Genomic DNA, 21214 nt, shown 5'->3' on the forward strand with positions numbered 1-21214 from the left:
GGTTGCAGAACCTTTAGCTAAATGAAGTTTGAAAGCCACTTTTATGACTAATGACTGCTACTCTCTGTGCAATCTATCTTTATTTTAGGGCCCCTTAGTTACCTAGAGGACGTGCCGTTTAAGATTGGTGACAAATTCCGAGTGCCGGATAAAGTTGGCTTGCCTGTTGGTTTCTGTGTCCCGGACATCAGCCAGCTCATCAGTGATGTCCAGGTAGGGGGCTCTGGTTCTATTCACTGTGTAAAATCCTGGTACCCCCACCAATCAGCTGCCGCCTCTTCAAACAGCTGATCAACAGGAGTTCCCGGAGTTGGATCCCCCGATCTGATATTGATGACCTATCCCCAGATAACCCCCTTTAAAGAGGAGTTTTCACCTGTCCTGGCATTATGTATGAGAGTACTGGCCATGTGCGTTCCGTGTTTTGCGGACCACAAAACACTTGCGGACGTGTGAATGCAGCCTAAATATGACACTACTAGCTTGTATGACGCTGCCAGGGAAAGTAAGCACCATACCCAATGAAATCAATTTGCCAGCCATGAAAACGCACGTTCCTCTGGGGCCACTCTAAAAGCCTTTTTTCTTTATTATTTTTGACAGTACGACTTTTCCCTGGAGAGAAAAACTGTTCGATGGGCAGAAGAAGTAAAACAGATCAAAGCTGCACAGAAGGAAGCTGAGAGAAAGGCAGAAGTGGCTCGTTCCCAAGCTATTTCTGATGCTCAGGCGGAGAGTGAAGGTGATGCAGGTATAGGATGCCCTCCCCCCTTCAACCCTATCCTTGCAAGCTTCCAGCACAACCGCATCCTGACCCCGACCCCCGCCGACAGCAGAGACTTTCCACAAAAAGTCTTGAGCCCCCCTCACAGTAAGGCAGATTTTAACCCTGCTGACTTTGAGTGTGAGGAGGACCCCTTTGACAATTTGGAACTGAAGACCATCGATGAGAAAGAAGAGTTGAAGAACATTCTCGACATTCATGTGAGGCCTGCTGTGAGCCCAGACTCGAACAGCGCAGACACAGTCCAGATCTCCCAGTCACCACTGAAGGATGAGGACATGCTGTCCACCCTGAAACAGGAAGCTTTAGACTTTAAGCATCTCCGCAAGCCCAATGGCTTTATCACTTTACCACAGTTGGAAAACTGTGAACTGCCCCCGTCTTCCAAAGTGTCACTTGCCCCCATGACCACGGTCAGCAATATCAAATCCCTGTCTTTTCCCAAATTAGACTCTGATGAAAGCAGTCAGAAGGTAGCACATGCAAGCACTAACTGCCTGCCCAATGGCACTTTCCTCGAATCCTTAAAATCACGCTCTGCTTATAATGGTGATGAACTGAATGGACACCTGATGTGGAGCCCTTCCCTGCATTTTGACAGTGGGGTTGTGAAGTGTGTATTTCCTCCTTCCACTGTGGGCCCAGTCAGTGGTACAGAAGGAATTTCGAGGACCTGTCTAAGCGGCGACACAAAGGTAAGAGACGACTATTGTGCATAAAGATGTTATGGGAACTGATTTTTAAGACCAGCAAAGTGCTGCATTATAGTTGGCCTGATCTGCACAGATCATCTCCAGCTTCTCGCTTTTTTTTTTTTTAGAGATGGGTCCACCATTTCTCAGTAATTTCTGTATATTTCCACTTTTACACATTGTAAATGCTCAGATTTATTACAATATCCAACTCCTAGAGGATGCTGGCTAGATTTAAAAGGCATCTGTCAGCAGATTTGTCCCTATGACACTGACCTGTTACATGTGCACTTGGCAGCTGAAGGCGTCTGTGTTGGTCCCATGTGTTGGTGCCCTCATTGCTGAGAAAAATGATGTTTTAACCACCTCCGGACCGCCTAACGCAGGATCGCGTTCCGGAGGTGGCAGCGCTGCGCACAGTCACGCATATACGCGTCATCTCGCGAGACGCGAGACTTCCTGTGAACGCGCGCACACAGGCGCGCGCGCTCACAGGAACGGAAGGTAAGAGAGTTGATCTCCAGCCTGCCAGCGGCGATCGTTCGCTGGCAGGCTGGAGATGTGTTTTTTTTAACCCCTAACAGGTATATTAGACGCTGTTTTGATAACAGCGTCTAATATACCTGCTACCTGGTCCTCTGGTGGTCCCCTTTGTTTGGATCGACCACCAGAGGACACAGGTAGCTCAGTAAAGTAGCACCAAGCACCACTACACTACACTACACCCCCCCCCCCCCTTCACTTATTAACCCCTTATTAGCCCCTGATCACCCCTAATCACCCCTGATCACCCCATATAGACTCCCTGATTACCCCCCTGTCATTGATTACCCCCCTGTAATGTCCGCATGATTTTTACGGATCCACTGATAGATGGATCGGATCCGCAAAACGCATCCGGACGTCTGAATGGAGCTTTACAGGGGGGTAATCAATGACTGTGGTTATCACCCCATATAGACTCCCTGATCACCCCCCTGTCATTGATTACCCCCCTGTAAAGCTCCATTCAGACGTCCGCATGATTTTTACGGATCCACTGATAGATGGATCGGATCCGCAAAACGCATCCGGACGTCTGAATGAAGCCTTACAGGGGCATGATCAATGACTGTGGTGATCACCCCATATAGACTCCCTGATCACCCCCCTGTCATTGATTACCCCCCTGTAATGTCCGCATGATTTTTACGGATGCACTGATAGATGGATCGGATCCGCAAAACGCATCCGGACGTCTGAATGAAGCCTTACAGGGGCATGATCAATGACTGTGGTGATCACCCCATATAGACTCCCTGATTACCCCCCTGTCATTGATTACCCCCCTGTAAAGCTCCATTCAGACGTCCGCATGATTTTTACGGATCCACTGATAGATGGATCGGATCCGCAAAACGCATCCGGACGTCTGAATGAAGCCTTACAGGGGCATGATCAATGACTGTGGTGATCACCCCATATAGACTCCCTGATCACCCCCCTGTAAAGCTCCATTCAGATGTCCGCATGCTTTTTACGGATGCACTGATACATGGATCGGATCCGCAAAACGCATCCGGACGTCTGAATGAAGCCTTACAGGGGCATGATCAATGACTGTGGTGATCACCCCATATAGACTCCCTGATTACCCCCCTGTCATTGATTACCCCCCTGTCATTGATTACCCCCCTGTAAAGCTCCATTCAGATGTCCGCATGATTTTTACGGATGCACTGATAGATGGATCGGATCCGCAAAACGCATCCGGACGTCTGAATGAAGCCTTACAGGGGCGTGATCAATGACTGTGGTGATCACCCCATATAGACTCCCTGATCACCCCCCTGTCATTGATTACCCCCCTGTAAAGCTCCATTCAGATGTCCGCATGATTTTTACGGATGCACTGATAGATGGATCGGATCCGCAAAACGCATCCGGACGTCTGAATGAAGCCTTACAGGGGCATGATCAATGACTGTGGTGATCACCCCATATAGACTCCCTGATCACCCCCCTGTAAAGCTCCATTCAGATGTCCGCATGCTTTTTACGGATGCACTGATACATGGGTCGGATCCGCAAAACGCATCCGGTCGTCTGAATGAAGCCTTACAGGGGCATGATCAATGACTGTGGTTATCACCCCCCTGTCATTGATTACCCCCCTGTAAAGCTCCATTCAGATGTCCGCATGATTTTTACGGATGCACTGATAGATGGATCGGATCCGCAAAACGCATCCGGACGTCTGAATGAAGCCTTACAGGGGCATGATCAATGACTGTGGTGATCACCCCATATAGACTCCCTGATTACCCCCCTGTCATTGATTACCCCCCTGTCATTGATTACCCCCCTGTAAAGCTCCATTCAGATGTCCGCATGATTTTTACGGATGCACTGATAGATGGATCGGATCCGCAAAACGCATCCGGACGTCTGAATGAAGCCTTACACGGGCGTGATCAATGACTGTAGTTATCACCCCATATAGACTCCCTGATCACCCCCCTGTCATTGATCACCCCCCTGTCATTGATCACCCCCCTGTCATTGATCACCCCCCTGTAAGGCTCCATTCAGATATTTTTTTGGCCCAAGTTAGCGGAATTTTTTTTTTTTTTTTCTTACAAAGTCTCATATTCCACTAACTTGTGTCAAAAAATAAAATCTCGCATGAACTCCCCATACCCCTCACGGAATCCAAATGCGTAAAATTTTTTAGACATTTATATTCCAGACTTCTTCTCACGCTTTAGGGCCCCTAGAATGCCAGGGCAGTATAAATACCCCACATGTGACCCCATTTCGGAAAGAAGACACCCCCAGGTATTCCGTGAGGGGCATATTGAGTCCATGAAAGATTGAAATTTTTGTCCCAAGTTAGCGGAACGGGAGACTTTGTGAGAAAAAAATTAAAAATATCAATTTCCGCTAACTTGTGCCAAAAAAAAAAAATTTCTATGAACTCGCCATGCCCCTCATTGAATACCTTGGGGTGTCTTCTTTCCAAAATGGGGTCACATTTGGGGTATTTATACTGCCCTGGCATTCTAGGGGCCCCAAAGCGTGAGAAGAAGTCTGGTATCCAAATGTCTAAAAATGCCCTCCTAAAAGGAATTTGGGCACCTTTGCGCATCTAGGCTGCAAAAAAGTGTCACACATCTGGTATCGCCGTACTTAGGAGAAGTTGGGGAATGTGTTTTGGGGTGTCATTTTACATATACCCATGCTGGGTGAGAGAAATATCTTGGTCAAATGCCAACTTTGTATAAAAAAAATGGGAAAAGTTGTCTTTTGCCAAGATATTTCTCTCACCCAGCATGGGTATATGTAAAATGACACCCCAAAACACATTCCCCAACTTCTCCTGAATACGGCGATACCACATGTGTGACACTTTTTTGCAGCCTAGGTGGGCAAAGGGGCCCATATTCCAAAGAGCACCTTTAGGATTTCACAGGTCATTTACCTACTTACCACACATTAGGGCCCCTGGAAAATGCCAGGGCAGTATAACTACCCCACAAGTGACCCCATTTTGGAAAGAAGACACCCCAAGGTGTTCCGTGAGGGGCATGGCGAGTTCCTAGAATTTTTTATTTTTTGTCACAAGTTAGTGGAAAATGCTTATTTTTTTTTTTTTTTCATACAAAGTCTCATATTCCACTAACTTGTGACAAAAAATAAAAACTTCCATGAACTCACTATGCCCATCAGCGAATACCTTGGGGTCTCTTCTTTCCAAAATGGGGTCACTTGTGGGGTAGTTATACTGCCCTGGCATTCTAGGGGCCCAAATGTGTGGTAAGGAGTTTGAAATCAAATTCTGTAAAAAATGACCTGTGAAATCCGAAAGGTGCTCTTTTGAATATGGGCCCCTTTGCCCTCCTCGGCTGCAAAAAAGTGTCACACATCTGGTATCGCCGTAATCGGGAGAAGTTGGGGAATGTGTTTTGGGGTGTCATTTTACATATACCCTTGCTGGGTGAGAGAAATATCTTGGCAAAAGACAACTTTTCCCATTTTTTTTATACAAAGTTGGCATTTGACCAAGATATTTATCTCACCCAGCATGGGTATATGTAAAAAGACACCCCAAAACACATTCCTCAACTTCTCCTGAATACAGAGATACCAGATGTGTGACACTTTTTTGCAGCCTAGGTGGGCAAAGGGGCCCACATTCCAAAGAGCACCTTTCGGATTTCACAGGTCATTTACCTACTTACCACACATTTGGGCCCCTAGAATGCCAGGGCAGTATAACTACCCCACAAGTGACCCCATTTTGGAAAGAAGAGACCCCAAGGTATTCGCTGATGGGCATAGTGAGTTCATGGAAGTTTTTATTTTTTGTCACAAGTTTGTGGAATATGAGACTTTGTATGAAAAAAAAAAAAAAAAATCATCATTTTCCACTAACTTGTGACAAAAAATAAAAAATTCTAGGAACTCGCCATGCCCCTCACGGAATACCTTGGGGTGTCTTCTTTCCAAAATGGGGTCACTTGTGGGGTAGTTATACTGCCCTGGTATTCTAGGGGCCCAAATGTGTGGTAAGGAGTTTGAAATCAAATTCAGTAAAAAATGACCTGTGAAATCCGAAAGGTGCTCTTTGGAATATGGGCCCCTTTGCCCACCTAGGCTGCAAAAAAGTGTCACACATCTGGTATCCCCGTACTCAGGAGAAGTTGAGGAATGTGTTTTGGGGTGTCTTTTTACATATACCCATGCTGGGTGAGATAAATATCTTGGTCAAATGACAACTTTGTATAAAAAAATGGGAAAAGTTGTCTTTTGCCAAGATATTTCTCTCACCCAGCATGGGTATATATAAAATGACACCCCAAAACACATTCCCCACCTTCTCCTGAGTACGGAGATACCAGATGTGTGACACTTTTTTGCAGCCTAGGTGGGCAAAGGGGCCCATATTCCAAAGAGCACCTTTCGGATTTCACAGGTCATTTTTTACAGAATTTGATTTCAAACTCCTTACCACACATTTGGGCCCCTAGAATGCCAGGGCAGTATAACTACCCCACAAGTGACCCCATTTTGGAAAGAAGAGACCCCAAGGTATTCGCTGATGGGCATAGTGAGTTCATGGAAGTTTTTATTTTTTGTCACAAGTTAGTGGAATATGAGACTTTGTAAGAAAAAAAAAAAAAAAAAATCATCATTTTCCGCTAACTTGTGACAAAAAATAAAAAGTTCTATGAACTCACTATGCCCATCAGCGAATACCTTAGGGTGTCTACTTTCAGAAATGGGGTCATTTGTGGGGTGTTTGTACTGTCTGGGCATTGTAGAACCTCAGGAAACATGACAGGTGCTCAGAAAGTCAGAGCTGCTTCAAAAAGCGGAAATTCACATTTTTGTACCATAGTTTGTAAACGCTATAACTTTTACCCAAACCATTTTTTTTTTACCCAAACATTTTTTTTTTATCAAAGACATGTAGAACTATAAATTTAGAGCAAAATTTCTATATGGATGTCGTTTTTTTTTGCGAAATTTTACAACTGAAAGTGAAAAATGTCATTTTTTTGCAAAAAAATCGTTAAATTTCGATTAATAACAAAAAAAGTAAAAATGTCAGCAGCAATGAAATACCACCAAATGAAAGCTCTATTAGTGAGAAGAAAAGGAGGTAAAATTCATTTGGGTGGTAAGTTGCATGACCGAGCAATAAACGGTGAAAGTAGTGTAGGTCAGAAGTGTAAAAAGTGGCCTGGTCTTTCAGGGTGTTTAAGCACTGGGGGCTGAGGTGGTTAATATATGCAAATGGACCTTTAGGAGCAACGGGGGCGTTGTCATTACACCTAGAGGCTCTGCTCTCTTTGCAACTGCCACGCCCTCTGCATTTTGACAGGGCAAAGCAGTGTAAACTTGATCCCACCTGGTCCTGACTTCTCCTAAAGTACAGAGGGTGAGGCAGTTGCTGAGAGAGCAGAGCCTCTAGGTGTAATGGCAACGCCCCCGTTGCTCTTAGAGGCTCATTTGCATATATTAAAACATCATTTTTCTCAGCAATGCGGGCACATGTGAACATGGGACCAACACCGATGTCTTCAGCTGCCAAGCGCACATGTAACAGGTCAGGCATTGTCATAGGTACAAAACTGCTGACAGATGCCCTTTAAAGTGTAGACTGGAAATCTGTGCAGCCTCAGTCTGTTTTTTTTTTTTTTTCTTTTCTAATATTAAGCTCCAAATCATCTGCTTCCCTTAGCCTTACATAATTGGCTCCAAATCACCGCATAAGATTGCTGCCAGAGCTTTTTACTGTAAGTCTATTGTTGTGCAGCGTCTGGATCAGAAAGACAGAGCTCCCGTTAACAGTCTTTTTCAAATTAATCAGAACTGAATTCGGGACCCTAAGGCCTCTTTCACACGAACGATATCGATTGGCTTGGGATGCGTTGAGTCAAACTCACCATTTTGCAAGCAAGTGTGGTCCGTTTTCTTGTCTGCGATTGCGTTCAGCTTTATCTGCGCGGGTGCAATCCGCACTGAATCCTGAACCATTCATTTCAATGGATCTGTGTACATGAGTTGTTTTTCACACATCAGTTCTGCGTTGCGTGAGAATCGCAGCATGTTCTATACTCTGCGTTTTTTACGCAGCCCTGGCCCCATAGGAGTGAATAGCACTTCAGTGAAAAACGCATTTCATCCGGATGTACTGTAACTTGGACGCAGTCCGGATGCAATGTGTTTATCGCTGATGGTTGCTAGATGTTTGTAAACCTTCAGTTTTTTTTCCACACGTGTGAAAAACGGATCAAAAAGTATTACACCCGCTGAACGCGATCGCACGCAAAATTGACTGAATTTGCTTGCAAAATGGTGCGAGTTTCACTGAACGCATCCTGAGCCAATCCGTATTATTTGTGTGAAAGAGGCCTAAGGGCATGTTCACATGGTGTTGCCGAAAGTTCAACATGGATCCTGTGCCAAAATTCCAGCAGCAGTTTTGTGGTGTCTGCTTCCTGTTTTCAGTTGGAGGCGACGCTGACATTTTTGTGGTTTAGAGCTGTGACTGCAGCAAGAAAGGATATGTACTTTCTTGGCACAGTGTACTGACAGACCTCCCTGGAAGCCCTGTTAAGTTCGACTAAACCGTGAGCGGGTCTGCGGTATTCAAAGTGAAATGTCGCTGTAGAAACCGCAATGTCCGTTTTGCGGCCCCTCAAAAAATATACAGCATGTCCTATTGTCCGTTTTGCAAATAATTAATAATAAAAAATAAAAAAATGGTGGCACTCAGGCTGGATCCGTGTTTGTGGACCACAAAACACTTGCAGCCGTGAGCCCGAGCCCTTACCCAGAGTCTAGAGACACTAAATAATAGCAGCCCCTGCTCTGGAACATTTAGCTCTGCCTTGTATTGGATCCAGGGGGCCACACAACACTACATGTATAGCCGCACAACGCTGGCACTGCAGCTATATCGGCTTCTTGCTGGACCAGCTTCATTGAAGAAAAAAAGAAAAAATGTTGATTAGAGAAACAATCCCTGAGGACCTGAAAGTAATATCAACCCTATTAGTCCAGACATACTGCTTGGCGGGGTTGATCCTCCTTGTTAAAACTGTCCCTGGATGGCAAAAAATCGGTTTTAGCGTTCCAGTGAAAACAGAGGGTTCTTTTTTTATATGTAAATTAGGGCTTTTTTTCTTATTTTACTTGTTTGTATAAAATTTGTTTAAATCTGGTCCACTTTGCTACTGCTGTAAAATGCTGTGGCAGTTCCAACCACAAACTTGTGTACAGGCCTCACATGCACTGTTAAAGGGGTTTTGTAATTACATTTATCACTATTCCACATGATAGGTGATGAGTGTGTGATCACTGGGGATCTGACTATTGGGGACCCCCACTGATTGTGAAAATGGGTGTGCCTGAGTTCAGTGTGTCAGGGGAGCGTTGGTGCGTGTGTGTGACCACAGCTCTATTCACTTCTATGGGACTGATGGAGAAAGCCAATTGAATGGGGGCAGTGTTCACATACTGTAGGGGAAAGCTTGGGATCTAGTGATCACCAGTCAGTGTGGTTTACTATAAGTACAGTGACTGAGTCACACCACACAAAAATCTAAGTTTTTTTAGATTTTAGAAAAACTGACTTTTCTAAAATTTGATGAGTGGTATACGAGTCCCTATCAGATTGGAACAGTTTCAATGTAGTCCAGGATAGAGTTGTTGCGATACCAAATTTTTGATTCGGTTTCGATACCATGAAAAAGTATTGCGATACTCGATACCATTCGATACCACGCGAAAAAAATAAACAAAAAAACCCACGTGCATTCCTCATTTTTAAAAATGGCGAATCGCGCACCTAGATTTTTTTTTTAGATTTTAATAGTTTGGACTTTTCTGACGTGGCGATGTAATATGTTTATTTATATATTTTATATGTGAAATTGGGAAAAGGGGGGTGATTTATACTTCATATTTTAGTGGGGTTTTTTTTTCACTTTTTATTTAATAACTATTTCCCCCCTTAGGGGCTAGAACCTGGGATCTTTCATCCCTTTTCCTATTCACCCTGATAGATCTCTATCAGGGTGAATAGGACTCCACACTGTCCCTGCTGCTCTGTGCTTTGTGCACACAGCATCAGGGATGTTACCATGGCAACCAGGGCTTCTGTAGCGTCCTGGCTGCCATGGTAACCGATCGGAGCCCCAGGCTTACACAGCTGGGGCTCCGATCAGAAGCTGCCACTGCACCACCAATGAGGGGGAGTGGAGAGGTCCCTGTGGCCACTGCCACCAATGATTGTAATACTGGAGGGTTGAGAGGGGCCGGCGCACTGTGCCACCAATGATTTTAATGGGATGGGGGGATTGAGGGGGGGGGGCACACTGCACCACCAATGATTTTACCCCTTTATACAGGAGGCGGGTACTAGCAGATCAGCAGCTCCCTGTCAGGGGCAGGGTGCCGGCAATGCGATTCTGCTGCCGGCACCCGCCTCCTGTATGTGTTAAAGACTGACTACTGTATATGAGTCCAGACTTTCACTATTAGGCCACACAGAGCGGCGCCCAGCGATGTCTCAGCACTCACCATTTAGTCCTGGGCGCCGCTCCGTTCGCCCGCAGTGCCCCATTACTGTCTCCTCTCCTGCTCCACATGCTGCTGATTACTATCGGAGCGATGGGAGGAGACATCAGCTTCACTAGTGGGCGTTCCTTCTCCCTGGCTGTAGCGCTGTCCAATCGCAGCGCAGGGAAAAGGAACGCCCACTAGTGAAGCTGATGTCTCCTCCCATCGCTCCGATAGTAATCCTATCATTGGTGGCGCAGTGCGCCCGCCCCTCCTCCGCCCCTCTCTTCTCATTGCCGCCCCTCCTCCACCCCCTCTCTTCTCATTGCCGCCCCTCCTCCGCCCCTCTCTTCTCATTGCCGCCCCTCCTCCGCCCCTCTCTTCTCATTGCCGGCAGCGGCAGCAGCACAGGGGGAGGGAGGACAGCTTCCTTCTCCCCGTGCTGCTGAGAGAGAACATGAGCGCGCCGATAGCAGCGCGCTCATGTTCAGAGATACTAGACTGCGCAGAAGCGCAGCCCAGTATCGAAAAAACGGAAATCCCGGTATCGTATCGATACCGGGACAAAAGTATCGATTGGGTATCGAAATTTCGATACCCGCAACAACCCTAGTCCAGGAGAAATGGGACTACTTAAAAGTGGCCCTATTGAAGGCAACAGATAATTGCATTAGGCTTGTCGGTAAAAGCAAAAAAAGGAAGAGACCGCTGTGGTACTCAGCAGAAGTGGCCAAAATCATAAAAAACAAAAAGATAGCATTTAGTAATTATAAAAAAAAAAAAAAAAAATGAGGGTGACAGGGAAATTTATAAGACTAGGCAGAGAGAGGCCAAACAAGTTATAAGAGCTTCTAAAGCACAGGCAGAAGAGAAATTAGCTCAGTCAGTGAAAAAAGGCGATAAGACATTCTTCAGATACATAAATGAAAAAAGGAAACTAAAACAAGGAATTAGCAAATTAAAAATAAAAGAAGGAAGGTATATGGAAGTAGATAAAAAACTAGCTGACTGCCTCAATGAATACTTCTGTTCAGTTTTTACAAAGGAAAATGAAGGAAAAGGACCTCAGTTAGGAAGGAAGACTAATGAATCTTTTGACGCATGTGTCTTTTACAGAGGAAGAGGTTCTAAGTCAGCTGTCTAAAATTAATACAAATAAGTCACAGGGGCCTGATGGGATACACCCAAAGCTATTAAAAGAGCTCAGCGGTGAACTAGCAAAACCATTAACAGATTTATTTAACCAATCACTGGCAACAGGAGTCGTCCTAGAAGATTGGAAATTGGCAAATGTTGTGCCCATTCACAAGAAAGGTAGTGGGGAGGAATCGGGCAACTATAGCCCAGTAAGCCTGACATCAATAGTGGGGAAATTAATGGAAACCATACTTAAAGGGGTTGTCCGAATTTTTTTTTTTTTTATTCTTTCTATGTTCCTAACTAGGCAAATATAACAACTTTACAATTAACTCACTTTATCTGCAGTGCCTGGTTTATTACATTTGACTGAGGGTCACATGACCTGTGATGTCAGCTTCTCTCCCTGCTCTGATAAAGTTAGTTTACAAGCCTGTAAAACACTGTGCTCCTAGGATTCTTAACCCCTTCAGCTGCACAGACTGGGTAGCTGCAGGCAGTGAGGAGACAATGCTGGGCACTGGAGCTGACAGACTAGAGAGAGCATTGCACAAGAAGGTAGGGGGAAGATCCTGTGTGTATCAGCAGTGTCATTATACAGCTGGGACTTGTAGTTCTATACACACAAGTTGCTGTTGATTCTCCCAGCACTCAGGGCAGCTCTTGTATCCACTCCCTTAGCAGTGCAGGGGGAGGGGCACAGATTGTTTTTTGCATGTAAACAAGGGCCAGAAGAGAACCAGGGAAATTAGGAAATATTTTTATTTATTTTTTTGCCTGAAACTTGCTTAGCTTAGTTATATATTGCTACTCATCAGATTTTCAGTGCATATATATATATATATATATATATTTCATAACTCGGACAACCCCTTTAAGGAGAGGATTGTGGACCATCTAAAATCCCATGGATTGAAAGATGAAACACAGCATGGGTTTACTTCGGGGAGATCATGTCAAACTAATCTTATTGATTTTTTTGATTGGGTGACTAAAATAATAGATGGCGGAGGTGCAGTAGACATCGCTTATCTAGACCTTAGTAAGGCTTTTGATACTGTCCCACATAGAAGGCTTATCAATAAATTGCAGTCTTTTGGCTTGGACTCCCATATTGTTGAATGGATTAGGCAGTGGCTGAGGGACAGGCAACAGAGGGTTGTAGTCAATGGAGTATATTCAGACCAAGGTCTTGTTACCAGTGGGGTACCTCAGGGATCTGTTCTGGGACCCATATTGTTTAATATCTTTATCAGCGAAATTGCAGAAGGCCTCGATGGTAAGGTGTGTCTTTTTGCTGATGACACAAAGATTTGTAACAGGGTTGATGTTCCTGGAGGGATACACCAAATGGAAAAGGATTTAGGAAAACTAGAGGAATGGTCAAAAATCTGGCAACTAAAATTTAATGTTGATAAGTGCAAGATAATGCACCTGGGGCGTAAAAACCCAAGAGCAGAATATAAATGACCCGATTCACACACGGAGCCGCTGTTCTCATGGATGGTGGGTGTTCCAGCAGTCAGACCCCCAGCGATCATAAATTTATAACTTCTCTTTTATTAAAGGGAGTCTGTCATCAGCATTTCACTTTAACCCTTCCCACAGCTCCCTAGCATGCTTACATTTAATAAAAACGTTACCTCTGGCATCAATCCTGGACTTGTAGAACCATCAAAAACGATCTTTATAACTTATGCAAATGAGGGCTCGCAAGTGCCCAGGGGCGGCGTTACTCTTAGGTGCCCTGCTTGCTCAGCCTTTTCTTCGCTTCCCCCTGCCCGCTCATCCTTTCTACTAACTTGTTATTCCGTCGAGATACCGCGCCTGCGCAGTCAGTCCGTCGGCCGACGCATGCGCACTTCGATGCCCATTCCTTGTATGGCATCACAGTAATTAATGCGCATGCGCCGGCTTTACTTTTTAGACTGATCCCAAGTAAAAAGCCCATGTTGTGCTCCAGAGCTGTACTCGCGATTCTGCAGAGCTGATATTATTCCTTACTTAGACTACTTTCACATCTGTGCTTTTGGTTTGGTTTTGGTGCTCAAAATGGTTCCGTTTGATTTAACACGTCAGGATACATCGGTTCCATTAGGATAAATCGAAATGGAACAAACCGGATCCATCACTTAAAAACAGTGTAAGGCCGAATGCACACGGCCGAGAGCGGTCCGTGGTATGCCGGGCTGGATTCCTGTTGAGAGCAGGAGCGTACGGCGTCATTGGTTGCTATGACGCCGTGCGCTTCATGCCACTGCAGTAATACACTCCTATAGTGTATTACTGTAGTGCAGCGGCGACATGAAGCGCACGGCGTCATAGCAACCAATGACGCCGTACACTCCTGCTCTCAACAGGAATCCAGCCTGGCATGCCACGGAACTCGGCCGTGTGCATTCGGCCTAAGTCAATGTTTTTTTTTTTTTTTTTTTTTTTTTTTTTTAGGATCCGGGAAAAAAACTGATCCATCACCATTGACTTACATTGTTTTTAGTGATGGATCCTGTTTGTTCAGTTTCGATGACAGGACACAAAACCACAGCTTGCAGCAGTTGTGTCCAGTCACGAAACAGAATTCTGCCGGAACGGAAGACATCCTGAACGGCGCATACCCCATGCACAATACATCGGCCCTAAACTGAACCGTTTTGGCCCGGTTATGAGGTCCTCTGCTGGGTCTCAAAACTGGAATATCAAAACGTTGATGTGAAAGTAACCCTACTTGGTGTCTATCCTGGGAACAGGCACTGTGCGGTTATCTGATATTGGAAAGAAAACGAACTATTAGCGCTCAGTTAAAGCGGTCGTCTCACTTCAGAAAATGCCATTTATTATGTAGAGAAAGTTAATACCAGGCACTTATTAATGTATTGTGATTGTCCATATTGTCTCCTTTGCTGGCTTCATTCAGTTTTCTATCACATTATACATTGCTCGTTTCCATGGTTGCGACCACCCTGCAATCCAACAGCGTGGGCCGTGCTTGCAGAACAGATCCCTGAGGTACCCCACTGGTAACAAGACCTTGGTCTGAATATACTCCATTGACTACAACCCTCTGTTGTCTGTCCCTCAACCACTGCCTAATCCATTCAACAATATGGGAGTCCACGTACAGCCTTAGGCTACTTTCACACCCTTCAAACGGAGCTCACAAGCGGCCCCGAACGCATCCGTCCAGCCCTAATGCATTCTGAGTGGACGCGGATCCGCTCAGAATGCATCAGTCTGGCAGCGTTCAGCCTCCGTTCCGCTCAGCAAGCGAACACCTGAATGCTGCTTGCAGCGTTCGGGTGTCCGCCTGGCCGTGCAGAGGCAAGCGGATCCGTCCAGACTTACAATGTAAGTCAATGGGGACGGATCCGTTTGAAGATGACACAATATGGCTCAATCTTCAAATGGATCCGTCCCCCATTGACTTTCAATGTAAAGTCTAGACGGATCCGTTCTGAACAGATCCCAAGTCTGCATTATATGAGCGGATCCGTCTGTGCAGACATCAGACGGATCCGCTCCGAACGCTAGTGTGAAAGTAGCCTAATTCTACATGATTAAAACAACTAATCTTTATTTCATGATTAAATAACCTTTGGATGGTAATATATTTTCTTCAAAAAGCATTTTATATTAAAAAAAATAATTCTTTTTTTTTTCTTTTTTTTTAAATCATTGATTTTTATCCACCCTGATGATAAATGCTATTTGCTGAAGTGAGACAAACCCTTTAAGCTGTTTGGAATGTGGATTAACCCAGCAGAATAGTGAATGCAGCTCTGGATGATGTAATTTAGGCTCGGTATAGGATTCATAATTTTCATAATAAAATGATAGGACAGTCAGTATAAACCATATTTATTTTAATTTTTTATCCCTTAAAGGATACTAATGGACGGCCTCCGCCTGACAGTGTAAGTTTGTAAACAAAAAAGCCCTTGCCCTGCTCGGTGCTCATCTCAGAGGGGCTGCCTGGGTGAAGAAGGGGATATGTCCGCGTTCAGATCTGACCCCAGACAACCCTGTTAAGGCCTTTTACATGGGCAGTGGATCTAGGCAATTGTCGGGAACTAACGCCCATACCCAATAAATTGGCTTTTATAAAGGTTCTTCCTTTCATCTTTGTCAGGTGTTCATTGGCAGCACTTTGCCCTGTGTTCATAGGGATGTGCTTCCAACAGACAAGGAACTTTTATGGGAATGAACAATCGTACTAATGATCCTTCATCCTCATACAGCGGTGATTTTTACTGCAAGTGATGTACGATCTTCTGAACATTCATTCATTCATTGTCTGCTCTATCGGACTGTGTAAAAGGGCTCCTATAATTGGTGAAACAGAAAATGTACTTGTCCTTTTTAATAGATTTTCCTCCTTTCTTTTCCTGTTTGCAGTTATCCGCTCATCAGGTTGCAGTGTCCAAAGTGCCCAATAGTGTAACTAACGTGAGGCGACTCAGTGTCCCGGGGTACGAGGAGCTACTCCAGGTGCTGTCGAGCAGCGAGCGGCAGTGTGCCGAGACTATTGTCAGTATGGGGTATTCCTATGAGCACGTGATGAGAGCCATGCAGAAGCAAGGACAGAACGTGGAGCAGGTGAGGGCACAGACCCTGACACTATGGGGCGATCATCTTTACTTGTAGTATTTGCTGTGTGCTGGTATTACCCTGTGTAACAACACACTTGCTGTGCCAACCTGGCAGAGAGCTTGGTAGGAACAGAAGTATTATGGGCAGAATGACTTGTACAAGGAAATTACCTTTACTGCCATCCAGTATTGCAGCAACAGCTATGTCTGTTCATGTTGCTGCAACACGGATTTCCTCCTACAGACGCTGGTTTTATTAACCATTTCTACGAGGGCAATTTGTGATATTATATATATATAATATTCCAGAAAAACCTCATTGTGCTCCAGTTAGAATGCTGTTTTACATTTATTAGGGAGTTTGCACATATCATGGGTAAATGAAGTACTCCTCAAAGAGTGAAGACATGACAAGTATAGATATATTTCACATGCACACAAATATTAGAAGGGCATCTATCAGCAGATTTGTACCTATGATACTGGCTGACCTGTTACATGTGAACTTGGCAGCTGAAGGCATCTGTGTTGGCCCCATGTTCATATGTGTCCGCATTGCTGAGAAAAATGAGGTTTTAATATATGCAAATGAGCCTCTAGGAGCAACGGGGGCGTTACCATTACACCTAGAGGCTCTGCTCTCTCTGCAACTGCCGCACCCTCTGCACTTTGACAGAGCCAGGTGCGATCACATTTACACTGCCTGGCCCTGACTTCTCCTAAAGTAAAAGTGCAGAGGGTCCAGCAGTTGCAGAGAGATCTGTGCTTCTAGGTGTAACCGCAACAACCCCACTGTTCCTAGAGGATAAGGGTCCAATCACACATCCGCACTTTGGGTCCGGATCCGTTTTGCAATTATGCGAACGGGTGCGGACCCATTAATTTTCATTGGGGACGGAAAAGATGCGGACAGCACAGTGTGCTATCCGCATTTCCGGTCCGCGGCCCCCAAACTTCCGGTCCACGGCTCCGCAGAAAAATAGAATATGTCCTATTCTTGTCCGCAGCTGCGGACATGAATAGACATTTCTATTGGGGTGCCGGCCGGGTGTTTTGCTTAGGGATGTCCCGATACCATTTTTTTAAGACTGAGTACGAGTACCGATACTTTTATTTAAGTACTCACCGATACCAATTACCGATACTAATTTTAACAATAAAATACACACACATGTATTTTCTGACCACTGACCAACCAAAAGGCCCAAAAACAGAACTATAACATTCCAAGGAGACGCTATACTGTATGGGGGCAGCCACAAGGAGACTCTATACTGTATGGGGGCAGCCACAAGGAGACTATACTGTATGGGGGCAGCCACAAGGAGACGTTATACTGTATGGGGGCAGCCACAAGGAGACGTTATACTGTATGGGGGCAGCCACAAGGGGACGTTATACTGTATGGGGGCAGCCACAAGGAGACGTTATACTGTATGGGGGCAGCCACAAGGAGACGTTATACTGTATGGGGGCAGCCATAAGGAGACGTTATACTGTATGGGGGCAGCCACAAGGAGACGTTATACTGTATGGGGGCAGCCACAAGGAGACGTTATACTGTATGGGGGCAGCCACAAGGAGACGTTATACTGTGTGGGGCAGCCACAAGGAGACGTTATACTGTATGGGGGCAGCCACAAGGAGACGTTATACTGTATGGGGGCAGCCACAAGGGGACGTTATACTGTATGGGGGCAGCCACAAGGAGACGTTATACTGTATGGGGGCAGCCACAAGGAGACGTTATACTGTATGGGGGCAGCCACAAGGGGACGTTATACTGTATGGGGGCAGCCACAAGGAGACGTTATACTGTATGGGGGCAGCCACAAGGAGACGTTATACTGTATGGGGGCAGCCACAAGGAGACGTTATACTGTATGGGGGCAGCCACAAGGAGACGTTATACTGTATGGGGGCAGCCACAAGGAGACGTTATACTGTATGGGGGCAGCCACAAGGAGACGTTATACTGTATGGGGGCAGCCACAAGGGGACGTTATACTGTATGGGGCGGCCACAAGGGGACGTTATACTGTATGGGGGCAGCCACAAGGAGACGTTATACTGTATGGGGGCAGCCACAAGGAGACGTTATATACTGTATGGGGGCAGCCACAAGGAGACGTTATATACTGTATGGGGGCAGCCACAAGGAGACGTTATACTGTATGGGGGCAGCCACAAGGAGACGTTATACTGTATGGGGGCAGCCACAAGGAGACGTTATACTGTATGGGGGCAGCTACAAGGAGACGTTATACTGTATGGGGGCAGCTACAAGGAGACGTTATATACTGTATGGGGGCAGCCACAAGGAGACGTTATACTGTATGGGACGGCCACAAGGAGACGTTATACTGTAAGGAGTCAGGACAACAATTTTTGAAGCCCCCCCTCCTCAGTATAATAGTCTTGTGGCCATCATACAGTAATGTATATTTCTTCTTGCCCTAATGCCTGCTTTTAGAGATCAATGTGCAGCTTGCAGGCAGGAAGGGAAGGACCAGGGCCATAGAAGACAGACACTATCACCTTTAGAGGGACTCGCTCCTGGCAAACACAGCTCTGCTGCAGTGAATGCAGTGGAGCAGACTGTGATGTAATTACAATGTATAGTTATTGCAGGGACTCAGAGAATCGTCTGAGAGTTTATTAGTTAAAAGAATCTAATGAGTCAGAGACGGTCACCGAGTCCGTGCCAGGCTTCCTGCTCTGCTACATGCACCCTGTACACACAGCACCACTACATGCTATGCTAATAATGCCCCCCCCTTCCCCCGACGGACTTACAGGGAGCCGCAGAGCAGGAGGTCTGGCAGGGACCCGGTGACACGGTCTGTGACTCATTGGATTCTTTTAACTAATAAACTGTCAGACGATTCTCTGAGTCCCTGCACTACGCTCCCTGTGCTGTGAGTCAGTGCTGGTTGACTCTGATTGGTTGGAGGGCGGGGAGGGGCGGGGCTAGCTTCCACTGTAGGCTCCTATTACACTGCCTGCTGCTGCCTCTGAAGCTGTATCAGCTGTGCGAGATGCAGGGGCCGCGGACGGACACAGACACATAGAAGCGGCGCACAGGTATCGGCAGTGGTATCGGGGACATTTGCACGAGTACATGTACTCGTGCAAATGCCCGGTATCGGTACCGATACTGGTATCGGTATCGGGACATCCCTAGTTTTGCTGATCCGCAAAACACTGCAGACATGTGAGTAGACCCTTAGGGTGAAAAAGCTTTGATAAATATCCCCCATAGTCCAGAAAAGTCGTGTCATGTTCTACTAAATGCTGTCAATTCGAGATCTGTTATTTTTTTACGGGAGAATAAGTTCTGCGTGCAAAACTTTTTTTTCTCCCATTAAAAATAAGGGATCTCTGACCGAACTGAAAAAAACCGGATGCAAAATGTGCGCAGCTGATGCTTAAAATAAAGGATCCATATTTTTTTTTTCTGGTCTTATGATAGATCAGAAGAACAGAAAACAAAATGGTGATGTGAACGAACCCTAATGGAGATAAATTCCTAGAGGGAGGGTAACATGCAGCAGTACAGATATAACAGTACACCAGACACTCATTTGCATTAAATGGAATTTCCCTTTAACCCAGGGCTCGACAAATCCCAGGCGCCAGGTCGCCATGGCGACCAGGAATTTAGTCCTGGCGCTTGGGTATTTGTCAGCCCGTTTTCAAAGGTGCCCGGGCGATGGGTGCGGAGCTGCCGTTCTGTCCGGAGGCAGCACCGTTTGAAACAGCTCCGTCACAGCACACAATAGCAGAGACGCTGGCAGCAGGGAGGGGAGGGGCTCGGGAGGAGTGTAATCTGATCCTAGAGTGGAAGCTGCTTCTGCCAGCCCCTCCCCTCCCCGCCCACCAACCAATCAGAGCTGAGGCGAGGCAAGCACTAGCAGCTCTGGGTCTGAGTCACAGACACAAGTACAGGGAGTCTAAGTAAGAAAGAATCGAATGAGTCTCGGGTTAAAAGAATCTAAAGATCCGACTTAGAGACTCATTCGATTTTTTGAGTTAAAAGAACCGTGAGTCAGACTCTAGAACAGGTTACACTGAGGCTGATGCTTTTGTTGCAGCAGTGATCAGATTAAGGGACAGGAGCAGAGAGATAAAAGTGACAGGACACAGTTTAGATTACAGTTTGAATTAACCCTTTAGGATCAAATTGGCTTCTCAAGGAGATATATATGTTAAAGGCATCCCTTTTTCTGTCTCATTCAGTAGCTATAGAACTAAGGCTACTTTCACACTTGCGGCAGGACAGATCCGGCAGGCTGTTCACCCTGTCGGATCCGTCCTTCCGCTGTTTCGCCGGACCACCGCTCCGTCCCCATTGACTATAATGGGGGCAAAGCTCTGGCACAGCACGGCAGTGCATGGTGAAAGGCCGCCGGACTAAAAGTACTGCATGTCCAACTTTTTAGTCCGGCGGCCTCTCACCGCGAACTGCGCCGGAGCTCCACCCCCGTCCCCATTATAGTCAATAGGGTCCGGGGACGGAGCGGCGGTATATGTAACATGGTATACAGCATTATTGGGGGGCTCTATGGAAAAGTGTGGGGGGGGGGGGGAGCACTATGGGGGCACCTACTAGGGGGCTTTATGACACGGCTCCGCCTGGCTCCTAACTTTTTTAGCTGGCTCCTAGATTCCAAGGAAATTTGTCAAGCCCTGCTTTAACCTCTTACGGACACAGGGCGTACAGGACACCCTGTGCATTTCCAATCATTCAGCAGGCACTCTGTGACAATGGGGATCATTCAGGCCTGCTGTTTGCTGCGTTTCCGGGTCATTCAGCTCTCCGGTGACCTGATAACCCGGAATAGGATGCTGATCGGTGGTGTGATAATACACCACCAATCACCATCCTTAGATCCTGAGAGATGGCAGTGACATCACCTCTCAGGATTGCATTCTATTGGCTGGACGGGCGGGCGGGGGTTAAC

At 46.1% G+C, this 21214-nt stretch overlaps 1 protein-coding gene across 3 annotated transcripts in view; it reads left to right on the forward strand.

Moving 5' to 3' along the window:
- UBAP1 (ubiquitin associated protein 1) overlaps positions 1-21214 on the forward strand; it is a 51715-nt gene that overhangs the window by 21440 nt on the left and 9061 nt on the right. For all 3 annotated transcript variants that reach the window (XM_040421178.1, XM_040421181.1, XM_040421179.1), the window contains exons 3-5: positions 89-213; positions 604-1479; positions 16057-16257. In XM_040421178.1, the coding sequence (XP_040277112.1) occupies positions 89-213; positions 604-1479; positions 16057-16257 (1202 nt within the window). The remainder of the gene's footprint in view (positions 1-88; positions 214-603; positions 1480-16056; positions 16258-21214) is intronic.

This window comes from Bufo bufo, chromosome 2 (genome assembly GCF_905171765.1).
Source record: "Bufo bufo chromosome 2, aBufBuf1.1, whole genome shotgun sequence".
NCBI lineage: Eukaryota > Metazoa > Chordata > Amphibia > Anura > Bufonidae > Bufo > Bufo bufo.